At 35.4% G+C, this 12,301-nt stretch overlaps 1 protein-coding gene across 1 annotated transcript in view; it reads left to right on the forward strand.

Annotated features, from left to right (window-relative positions):
- Positions 1 to 12,301, forward strand: part of DOCK4 (dedicator of cytokinesis 4) — a 262,389-nt gene that overhangs the window by 98,295 nt on the left and 151,793 nt on the right. Inside the window, 5 exon segments of the mRNA XM_019474045.1 lie at positions 982 to 1,037; positions 3,048 to 3,144; positions 7,560 to 7,708; positions 9,091 to 9,175; positions 10,873 to 11,024. Coding sequence (XP_019329590.1) covers positions 982 to 1,037; positions 3,048 to 3,144; positions 7,560 to 7,708; positions 9,091 to 9,175; positions 10,873 to 11,024 — 539 coding nt within the window.

The raw sequence follows: 12,301 nt of genomic DNA on the forward strand, positions 1-12,301 counted from the left end.
GGGAATGGCTTTAAACTAAAGGGGATTAGATATAGACTAGATATAAGGAAGAAATTTTTTAAGCTGAGGGTGGTGAAACGCTGGCACAGGTTGCCCAGAGAGGTGGTGGATGCCCCATCCCTGGAAACATTCCAGGTGAGGTTGGACGGGACTCTGAGCAACCTGCTCTAGTTGAAGATGTCCCTGCCCACGTCAGGGGGGTTGGACTAGATGACCTTTAGAGGTCCCTTCCAACCCAAACTATTCTATGATTCTATGATTATGTAACGAGCTGTAGTGTATTACGTTCCCAGCCAGAAGCTTGAAACTGAGTTGCTTCATTTTGCTTATTGTTCTGATTTATGAAGGTTAGTGCACTGTAAGAGCAGTATGACTGTTGCAGCAATGCCGTCCATTCAAAAGAACAGTGGAAAGCCCTTAAATAACTAGAAAAGGACCACTCCTGTCATGACACTGAGGCTTTTTGGTAGGCATCTACCACAGCTTTCCCATGAACTGCAGGGCATAGTAGCCACCAAATAAAACTTTATTTTTACTTTCTTTATTAACTTAACTTTATTTTTGTTGAACTTTGTTAACTTTATTTATTTTGCTTTATTTTGAAAATCCCTATCTGAAGATACTATTTTTAAGATGCTGTTGGTAAGACGTTGCACCCCACAGTTGGTCCGTTTCTTGACAAGGTGGGAATAATTAATAAAAACATCTAGGATAAGTGAGCTCTCAAGCAATCTTCTATATGTTCTACATGTGTTTATCTTCTAATTTTCTGAAGTATTGAAGGATTTCAACTCTACTGAATATGACATTTTAGTTCCTGTTAGATCTATACTGAGTATATATTGCATTCTTTTTTTGTGCATGTTTTTTGGTAATTATTTGGAGGACTTTTAATTCAGCACGCATTCACATATTAAATGGAACTCCAGACTTATATAAGGGGAGTTTTTTTGTTTTTACCTAAACTATTTTATTTTTCAGGGCATATTTCCATCCAACTACATTCACTTGAAAAATGCTTGTGTTAAGAACAAAGGGTAGGTGAAATGTTCTGGATTCAAATATTTAAACATGGTCAGTTACTTGTACCAAAGATCTTTTGCTTATAAGGTAAAGTGGTGACTTCGTTATGTTATAATATCTTAACTTCAGCTTACTGCCATAGGACTTGAAATGGTTGTCCTTAGCTAACCTGATACTCCTGCATGGTCATAAAATTGGAGTGATGTATTCTGAAAAGACATGGAGGGCAATTGGGAATATCGGTCTGTATTGTCCAGAGGACAGAGAAAATGATGGCATGTTTTCATTTCCTGTTGTTAAGTTTGGCTTGAAAAAGATATTGCCTTAATTAGAAGAAGTTAATCTGTACAGAAGCTGGCTATTAACCTGCTGTTTAAGATTAGTTGTTTTCTTTGAGGACAGCAGCTGTACCATGGCAGACAGCTAGCGTTTTTCAAAAAATTTGTAAATAATGTATCAGTTCAATGGCAAAAGATTTAACTAAAACTGTAAATGAATAGAGGTGTTTTGTCCTTTACTTCTTTTCTTTAGGTGATGAAGAGCCAATATTTATTTTTGATAACAACTGATCTCTTTTCATTTTTAGAAGAGTTAATAAAAACCAGAACAATTGGTTAAAATTAGTTTAAAACTTTTGTTTTGGAACTCAAATGTTCTGACTAAAAGAAACACTGATTTTTATTTTTTTTAGATGTAATACTTACCTTGACAGTATCCCTTTTAAATTTTTTTTATTTGTCAATGATCTTAGTTCAACACAGTTTTTTCCAAAGTGTTTTACTTATTGGGAGCGTTCACATTGTATCATTTATTTAGATTTATTAATAGAGAACTGATACATAACACAGTTTAATTTGGGAGCGTTCACATTGTATCATTTATTTAGATTTATTAATAGAGAACTGATACATAACAGTTTGAAAGCTGTTTAGGTAAAGACATTTCTCGTCATAATAGATGGACACTTAAACATCAGGTGTGGGTGACCTTTATTTTGGGAGCGTGAGTGAGTAGAAGGCCCATGATTCATGATGGGCAAAAATAATCATGAAGACTGTAATCATATTAAAAAAAAAAAGAAGTCTCTCTCCCACAGGTGAAAATGGCTCCACATTACTGTTAAACATTCTGTTGTTTGCTATGGAGTTCAAGCCACATGTGGTTTGTCATGCCCTAGGATGCTTTCTCCTTTAGAAGTGGTTGTAGATAAAACTGAAGGTTTGGTGAAATAAAATTGTTGTAAACCACCACAATAAAACAAAGCTTAAAGATGGAATAATTTTTATTAGCAGACACCATGACAGTACTTGCAGGGAGTTCAATCTTTTGTTGCCTCTATTTTCTTCGTTAGTCTGTGTTTCCCATTCAGGCCATGTGCCTTACAGCGCATCACGGCCAGGGGCTGTCACATGATATAATGAGAAAAGTAATCCAGGCATGAATGCAAACCTTTGAAATGCACTGTGTGTGAGAATGAAGTGGTAGTGATGATGGTGTGTAAAGTGATGGTGTGGTGGAGAGTTTGGTCTTGACCAAGCCAACCCAGCTTTTTCTTGCCCAGCATCAAATAGGCAAGAACTCACTCACACTACTAGTTTTCTTTTGAGTTTTTATATCCTCTTTCAGTTGAAGGAATGGCATTTTCTGTCTTATTTCTATAAACAGAGATGTAAAATGAGTGGCAACAATCACTGGTTTGGAGTCTAAGCTAAAGCAGCAAGATCCTTTTGGAAACTGTGGGAATTACTCTGCTGCGAAAGTAGTTTTTGATGTGCTTATCTCATAGTAAAAAATTCACCATGACTTCTCTAGGAACAAGGCTTTACATGGGGATTAAATTATTTTCACCCAAGACTTTTCCATGGGGATTAAATGAAATACACGAGTAAAAAGTGTCATGGGCTGAAGGAGCACACATGTAGGTTGATAGACATCACTGTTGGCAGAAGGAAGTCTTTATATTAGTAACTGTAATGGGATCTGTAATGCTTGTGTAATGTCATGTGTTCTTCTGCATGTTACAGACAATTTGAAATGGTTATTCCAACAGAAGATTCTGTTATTACAGAAATGACATCAACTTTAAGAGACTGGGGAACGATGTGGAAACAACTCTATGTGGCAAGTACCCTGAATAATGTTGCTTTGATTTAATGCCAACGCAACATACACACTGTTGTTTAGATGCTCTAGTTTAGTTTAAGTATATATTTCAGAAAAAAGCATTCAGTTTGGTTTTTAACTGTTCTAATTATGGACTAAATACATCTCTGAATTTGTTCCAATCATTGACTACTACTGCTGCTAAACTTTAGCAACTTATTGATTGAGTCTTGTCCAGCTTCATCGTGTAGCCGTTGGATCTAAGGATTCCTTTGTCTGCTAAATTGAAGTGTTGGAAATAAGTGTAACAAGCAATATTGGTTTTTTTTATTGAAATACAGAAATATAGCATATTACTGAAAATCTCTCAGCCAGTTTATTTGTTTTATACTCATTGTCTCATATATTTTTATTTTGTCTCACATCCACACACTCAAAAGCGCTGGGATGTGTCCATGTTATTTGACCAGGATCTCTTGTACATGACATGGAGATCAAGGGATGCCAGCTGTTGAGTCCTCATTGCTGAGGGAGGCTGGGAGGTCGTTCCTGATTAGCAGTAATGAACTGATTTTGGATTTACCTACCACACATTACAGAAGTGGATTCTGGTTTTGAACTTCTTCCTTATCTCACACTTCATAAGTTTTAAGTAGAAGTCCCATGTTTCACAGTTCTCTTGTTTTCCTTATCTGGATATTTTGTGGCTCTGGTCTTTTTCTCCCTCTCCCTCACATCTTCAGGTCAGTTTGTTTCTCTCCTTGTTTCAATGAAATCGCACCTATGGTGTTCTATGGTTATTAGTGCCTACCTTTCCTTGTTCTGTCATTTCTTCTTGTACTTATGTATACATTTTCATATTTCATTCATACCGGTCTTAGTAATCCTATTACAACTCCTTACAGAATGCCCCTCTATGAAATTGTTCTACTTTAATAGATACTTGCAGTCTTAGCTTTCTGTTTAACTAGCTTAGTAGATTCATCTTCACAAATTTCACTTTAAATCATGTTTTTTAGCCTTAACCATTTCTGTTTTCTGAAACCATGTTGTATTTTCTGTTGCATTTTTGGACTAAGAACTGGATATAGTATTCCAGTAGCAGTTGGGTGAGCACCACACACAAAGTAGCAATAAGCAACTATTCTTTCTTTCTCAAAGAACACCGTGGTGTGTGTTACTTCCGTAATTTCCATTTATCACTCCATCACTCTATTGTGCTCACTCTGTAAATGTGACCTCTCCAATTCTGTAATTACCTCCCTTAAAAACTTCAGCTGAAGCAAAGATTATATCAATAAAAATGTTTGTTTTTTTTAAATAGGGTAGGCAAACTTTTTTTTGTATAGAAAAAACTCTTCCAAATTTAGCCACCTGATGGTTTCCTATGTATAGTCTTGTTTTGAGTCACCAGTCATTTAAGCAGCTCTTACTCCATTATATAAATCATACAGATGTGGGTTTATTCTACTTTATTTATCTAAATGTTGTGCAGTATCAGTAGGATACGAGCTCCTTAGACGGTTTTTCATTCCCATGTCTCCTATGAACCCGTTGCAGGCTCCCATTCTTTTGTGAGGTTTCAGACCAGTGACTTACTTTTTCACTGTAAGAAATCCTACCATTTCCTTCTCTTAATTGGCTACCACCATATGTAGAAATTGTTTTGTTTTGGTGTACTTACAACACGTAGAAAGAAACCTGTTCAGTATCTCTATTCTGACTGAAATTCAGCCTTCACTGACCGTTCTGCATCTTTTAACTTTTTTTTTTTCACATCATAATCTAAGACTTAATAATTGCTATAATTTCCTTTTTCCATGCCTACTTCTATTTCCTCTGTTAACTTTTTTTTACTTTCTTTTGACTGTAGAGTTGTGTCTTTAAAGGCTTAACTAAAATATTTTAGTTTTAAACTGTGATTTGCATCATGATTGTCTTCCGTTTTTAACAGTTGACCTTCTAATCTACTACATTACAACCAAACCATGGTTTGGACTTGGCAGCATATGCACATATAAAATGTAATCAAAACCTGTTCACTTGCATCTACATAGTCTCCAGCCCCGCATTTTAACTCGTTGCTGAGTTGATTATTATGACTTAAATTGTGAGAAGATTAGCTACCTTCTGCTACATAAGAAACAGCAATGAGTGGTGCCAATAGACCTCCTACAAGTAGGGATGGTACAGAAGTAGCCAGTCTGCTACCTTTTTGAGATGATTGTATGGATTGTGTTCAGAGAGGCTGTTCAGAACCAGGTGACCTTTCTGAAACTTGCAATTGGAGCAGCTGCTAATTTGCTTAGTGAAAGCTTTTATACAGGAGCCTACAAAATCAAGCATTTCACATTTCTTTCTGTTAGATTCTAAGCAATAGAGTATAATTTTAAACTTGACAGTGAAATTGTAATTAAGCAATAGGAACTGTTTCTCGAGAAACAAGAAACTCTTTCTTCAAAGCTTGTTTGAAATTTCTCTAGATTATAATGGCAAGTAGTTTTCTTGACTATCTGAAGTCTGATTGCTGTGTGTATATTAGCAAGTATATTAGTATATTGACTTCTTCTGGAACAAAGGGAGCAAAAATATGATCCCATAGTGTTGAGACCTAAATCTATAAAGCAAGCACAGTTGCTTGCAGATCCACTCAGCACTTTGAGATACAAGCAACTCATAGACAAATTCTAAAGCTTTGGAACAGAAAGGATACCTGAAAATGTTATTTTGAGCTTAATAGTGTTGTTAAACGTTAGCATGTCTCTTGTATACACATGAATAATTTACTTCAGTAGAGCTTATCATCAGATACCAAAACCAAAGATGCACCTGAATTAGTGTTTATTCAATTTGGTTTTTTAACTGTAGAAATGAAATCTTTATACGCTAATGTCTGATGGAAAACTGTGAAAACATACTGTCAGCCTTGTTCTCTATAACATTCCTATAAAGTCTTTTTTGTCTCTCGCTCCTAATTCAAGGGCTATTTGTATGACCATTTTTTTGTTTTCTTTTACTTATAAAGTTCATATATTACTATTGTTATTACTGAAGTTGTTTCTTTTTTAGCAACCTTTTTCTTCACTGCTGTTGTTATTGCATGTTCAAAATAAACTGGCTTTCTTTTTTTTCCAGACAGAAAGCCAAGACAAACAATAAATTAATGCCCATTTTAGTGAGCTTATGAAGTGAATGAATGTGAAATAAAAAGAGCAGATTTATCAAATAGCAGTTTGCCAGAGCCCTTGGAATATAAAAGTTATTGACAGAGAGTAATGGTGCTTCTAAGTGAATTTTAGCTTTTCATAGCAATTGTGCAGCAGAAGTAGCTGAACTTTGTTTTTATGCTACTTGTTCGTAGGAAGAGGGAAAAGGGAATTGGGTTTAGGGTTTTTTGGCAAGAATTAGCAGAACAAATCTGAATAGGAATGTTTTTTCAACTTTGTGTGATGCATCACTTAAATGGAGGTTGCAATAATTTCCTCAAGCTAAAGGTTCTCAGAAAAATTATATCAAGTAAAACCACTTATAATTGGGGAAGGAAGAGTTAAAAGAACTTCTGTTTGGGAGGACACTCTTACGGGGAATTGTTTATGTCCTTAACTGGTATATAATTAGAGTAGGAGGATGTGGTTTAAAAAGCAATCATATTCACATAATTTCTCCTACTTCACAGTTAGATGAAGAACTGTCTGGACAAGATTCTGTGTATGTGATAATATTTATTTATGGTTAGATGGTAGTGTATACAGTTATGTCCATGCAAGAAAAAGTTAAAAGAACATTAACACTCTGTGGTTCAGAGTTTGAATGCTAGGAGCTATTGCCTTTTAATCCCCTTATGACTTCAAATAGTCTTGAATTACATGATCACATATTCAGTTTGGATGAGACAGCAGCACAGAATGAACATGCTCTTGGCATAAAACAATTTTTTGTTGAATTTTTATCATACCTATCACATAAATTAGACTCTGTTAACATGAGGCATAAGGAGTTGGCGTGAAATTTTGGAGTGAGTGATTGCCTTTTCATCCCCTTATGACTTCAAATAGTCTTGAATTACATGATCACATATTCAGTTTGGATGAGACAGCAGCACAGAATGAACATGCTCTTGGCATAAAACAATTTTTTGTTGAATTTTTATCATACCTATCACATAAATTAGACTCTGTTAACATGAGGCATAAGGAGTTGGCGTGAAATTTTGGAGTGAGTGTGGTGCAAAGACAGGGTCTGTGGTAAACTCTGAAATGATTTTATACGCACACACGCATGCATGCAGGTAAAATGGTCACAGTACGATGGGGAGAAAAAAGACTTAAGTAGGGGAATAAGGAAGTTTTCTTGATTTCCCCACCATATCTGTATTTATTAGCATTGTCAGCTTATACAGGTGATGTAGAGGCAATTATATTTTTATCTCACAGAGGAACGAGGGGGATCTCTTTCACCGACTGTGGCACATAATGAATGAAATCCTAGACCTGCGAAGGCAGGTCCTTGTCGGCCATCTCACCCATGATCGAATGAAGGATGTCAAGCGACACATCACTGCTCGTCTGGATTGGGGCAATGAGTGAGTAAATAAAATAATAAATTAAAATAGTGTAATTATAATGCCACTGCTTTAGGCTCATTGTAGAATGTTGAAATAAGGAACAAATTTCTGACAGGTGTTACCTTTTGTTTTGAATGGACTTTCTCCTTCATTGTTTTTCTGTCCACTAAGTTTTAACAGAGAAAAATGACTTGTCGTTTTATTTTGCATTTTTCTCTCACTTCATTTTACATAGCAGTGGTACTGTCTACAAGAGAATTGCATTGGAATATCTGCAGCATCCTTTTACGTCTTTTTAAAACACACCCGGCCAGATTCCTATGTGATGACGCAGTTAGCATAGCTCTGTTCTCTTAACTGAAACTATATTGGCTGACATTGCTTCCTTTTTGACTTGTGTCACACAATTCGGTTCCTACTTGGGCATCTCTAACATACATCTTGCTACTATGGTTTGCATCTTTCTTTTATCTGAATAACTAATAAGAGCTAACGCAAATTGTATTATCTTACTTTTTTTAAAAAAAAGCAAGAAAAAGGTTAAAATACGTTTTGGCATTTGGGTGCTGTTTCCAAAGTCTTTTCCTTAGCCTATATTTATTCAGTTAAACTCTGACTAAATGCAGCAATATTCTATAGTAGAATTAACTGAATTTCAGGGGTTTCTGCAACTACTGCTATCTGAAAGCCTAAATACCTAACATAGTGGAAGAACTGTGTTTAACTATGTATGATTAACTGCCTGCTTAGAATTTTGTGCTAACCGAATGGAATTGTGATGGTTTTTGAAGTGGTCAGTTCCTACTCTTTAAAAACATATTTTAAAAAAACCTTTCTAATCTTTCAAGCTTTTCTAAATTCAGCATGACTGCCCCATATGTGTTCTTAATCTTTATTGCTTGCTGCAGTGCTGAAAATAAGTTTTATTCCTGTTGATTCAACTCCATTGCATTATTTTGTTCAGGGGATACAGCCAAGCAGCTTTGATGCCATCCAGTCCAAATTAAAAATAAGCTGATGTTTTGGCATTTGATGGATTTTCTTTTTATCTTCTTTTCCGTGGTTGTCATTCAAATTGACAATTCTAGTGCGATTCACATTGTACAGTGTCCACAATAGTACAAAGGACAATATCCATTGTACATTGTCCACAATGTGAAACAGATTTAAAAATTGTGGGAAAACGTATTCTATTAATGTTACAAAGTGAAGAAAAGGGAGGAATCATCCATGAATGGTGAATACAGCCAAAATACATTAAAACAAAACCAACTGTAGAGTACCAATTAACATGTACATTGTTTGTTGGAATGTTTCTCTTAAATGTAAATAGAAGCAATGAGTTAATTTGTTTCCTTTGTTTGTAGAAACTACTTACTGTTATTCCATTCCTCATACAGACAACTGGGACTTGACTTAGTTCCGAGAAAAGAATATGCTATGGTAGATCCTGAAGAGATCAGCATTACGGAGCTCTACAGGCTGGTATGTGAATATAATAGTAATTTTGCTATCAAATTACATACTGATGTTTTGATGGCAGCTTTCTTCTACTTAACCAAAAGTACTTTTTTCCATCAAATAAACTGGCATTTCATAATGTAATGAATTTTTCTTCATAATGTAATGAGTTTTACTATGAGGAAAGAAGTTTTCTTTTGAACAGTTATGTCATCTCTACATCTGTATGAGATGCTTTGATTTGATATCGTATTTGTGTGTGCACATATGCTCATTTTACATGTTATTTGTTAAAAGTTTCGTTTTCTGGTATATCATTAAAATTATTACTGTTAACATGAATTTAATAATCAGTAAAAGCTTATGAGACTCTTTTTCATTAGAGCTTTACCTGACCCATGAGTCCTGTTAGATAAGATTTGTGGAAATATAATAATATACTCATGGTACAAGTATTGTCACAATTAATCATACTGGGCTAAAGGTCTTTTCTAATATATTAATGTAAATAGCAGTTAAACTGCATAGAAAAGCTCTCCTTTGGGTATAAAAGCCCATCTTGATTTACTTAAACCAGCACCGATATTTCTCATTCTGATTTAATCTCCAGTGAGGTCTAAAAAAACTTGCCAATTCATTTATGTGGGCCTTGGCTCATATTCTAGTACTGCAACTGTTACAGGTATACAGTCCTGAGCCTTACATGCTTAAGATTAAGCTTTTATTTAAACTAAATTTTATTTATGTTAACTTTTGTATTTGAATATAGTATAAAGCAAAAATATAATTGCTACAATTTTCTGTGGAGCTGAAATGATAATATATTTTTGATAATTTTTAACTACTTATGTTGATAACTTGTAGTGTCAAGCCTAATAGTAATTTCTTCATGCTAGAATCAGTATACCTTTGGGCAGTTTCAAAGTCATATGTAATCTTATGGAATCCTGTTGAAGCACTAGATGAAATACAGTGAGGAACCATTAATCATAAGAAGAAACATTCAGAGGAAGAATAACCCAGAAAACTAATAATGGAACTCATGGAGTGCACTTTCAAAACTAAAGAGGAAAAAAAAAAAGCCCAAGATAACCTCAGTTTGAAGGCTAAGCAGCTTAGAAAGATTTCTGTTTAAAATTATTTTTGGTACAATGTAAGAGAGAAAAAGTACAACTTAATATTGTCTGACTCTTAATGGGTGATTAAAATGGTGAAGGTATAAACTGTGAAGTCAAATCAAGAGAGTTAATTAGCTTCTATATAGCAGTCTGCCAAAGATTATAAAACATGGATGTGATTTTTTTCCATTTTAAAATACGGGTATTTAGTCTTCTGCAAAAGCATTTTTTGTGTGTTTGAATACTAGGATATCAGATCATTAACTATTTAAACCAGCTATGAAATACTATATTGTTACAGCACAAAGCTTTAAAGTGGCTTAGAATTTCCAGAGTAGAAAAAAGGTAAACTTCTAGAGGTTACCGTTTTTCTCCTAGAGATAATTATGATGCAGTGCAACACTGGGAAAGTCACTTACTTGCATTCTCCTTCTCAGATAAAAAAAAAAGAAATTAAAAAAACTATTACAAGTTAATACTGAATTAAAAATTTAAAAATTGGGATTAAGAAAGTAGTTCAGTATAATGTTTTTTACCTCTTTTTGTTTTGAGATTTTTACAGTTAATTCAAACTGGCTGCTGTGTTGTTTGTGGTATTTTTAGATGGAGCATCGACACCGAAAAAAAGACACACCAGTACCAGCTAGCAGCCACCATCTTTTTGTTCAGATGAAGAGTCTTCTGTGCTCCAATCTGGGAGAGGAACTGGAAGTAATCTTCTCACTCTTTGATAGTAAAGAAAGTCGGCCCATCAGGTACCACATGATTTTTCACTGGAATACTGATTTTACATAAGTTTTGTCGATATACACGGTATGTTTTGATCCAGGTAACAAATTTCACATTTAGAAACAAGCAGAAGATAGTCTTGATTCAGGATAGTTTTTTGCTTCCTTTTGAAATTCAGTTTCTATACTTAATAGTTTGTAGTATCATTTTAGGTTCAAACAATGTATATTTCTCCATCTTGTTTACCTATTTCAGTTTTCAGTTGGTTTTGTTTGTGTAGGAACATATATACATGTATGCATACAGAGTGAATGTTAGTTCTGTGACCTAAAGGTCATTTTTCAGTATCTCTATTTTCCTCTCTCCTAATCAGTGCACATTCAAAGCTTTGAACTGTAGCTTGCTCTGTAATATTTATGAGATTAATTGTTGCTTGCTCTGTAATATTTATGAGATTAATTCTTCTAGGTACATGAGACTGGAGGGCTGCCTTTAGTCAGTGAATTAAGACTCTTTTTATAAAAGGAGCCTGTACTTCAACGAGGAGGTGCCTGTACTTCAACGAGGAGGTGCCTGTACTTCAACGAGGAGGTGCCTGTTCTTCAGTGAAACAGTCAAACCCAATCTCACATGCACTTAGGGTTTGTTTGGCCTCTTTTTTCAGCTGGGAGCTGATCCTGGAACCATTCTTTTTCTTTTGTCCTAGAGCTTAAATTCTGTGAGAGCTCTGATAACCTTTGAATTTTTAAATATCCAGTAGTTTTCTACTCCCAGCACATTTCTGGCCATGAGAGAGAACATGGGAGTGAACAGTAGCGGAACCACTATGCACTTAGTAAATGTGAGCACAGGAGGAGAGCACAGTTAGTGCAAGAGCCTTATAAGTTCTCTTTGAGGAATATGCCAGGAAGATTGAACCATAAATGCTTGTACAGTGGTGATGGGTGTGGTGGGTTGACCCAGGCTGGACGCCAGGTGCCCACCAAAGCCGCTCTGTCACTCCCCTCTTCAGCTGGACAGGGAAGAGAAAATATAACAAAAGGCTCATGGGTCGAGATAAGGACAGGGAGAGATCATTCCCCAGTTACCATCACGGGCAAAACAGACTCAACTCGGGGAAAATTAATTTAATTTATTGCCTATCAAATCAGAGAAGGGTAATGAGGAATAAAACCAAATCTTAAAACACCTTCCCCCCACCCCTCTCTTCTTCCCGGGCTTAACTTCACTCCCAATTTTTCTCTACCGTCTCCCCCCAGCAGCGCAGGGGGACAGGGAATGGGGGTTGCGGTCAGTTCATCAC

Source organism: Aptenodytes forsteri, unplaced genomic scaffold, assembly GCF_000699145.1.
Source record: "Aptenodytes forsteri isolate BGI_AS27 unplaced genomic scaffold, ASM69914v1 Scaffold166, whole genome shotgun sequence".
NCBI lineage: Eukaryota > Metazoa > Chordata > Aves > Sphenisciformes > Spheniscidae > Aptenodytes > Aptenodytes forsteri.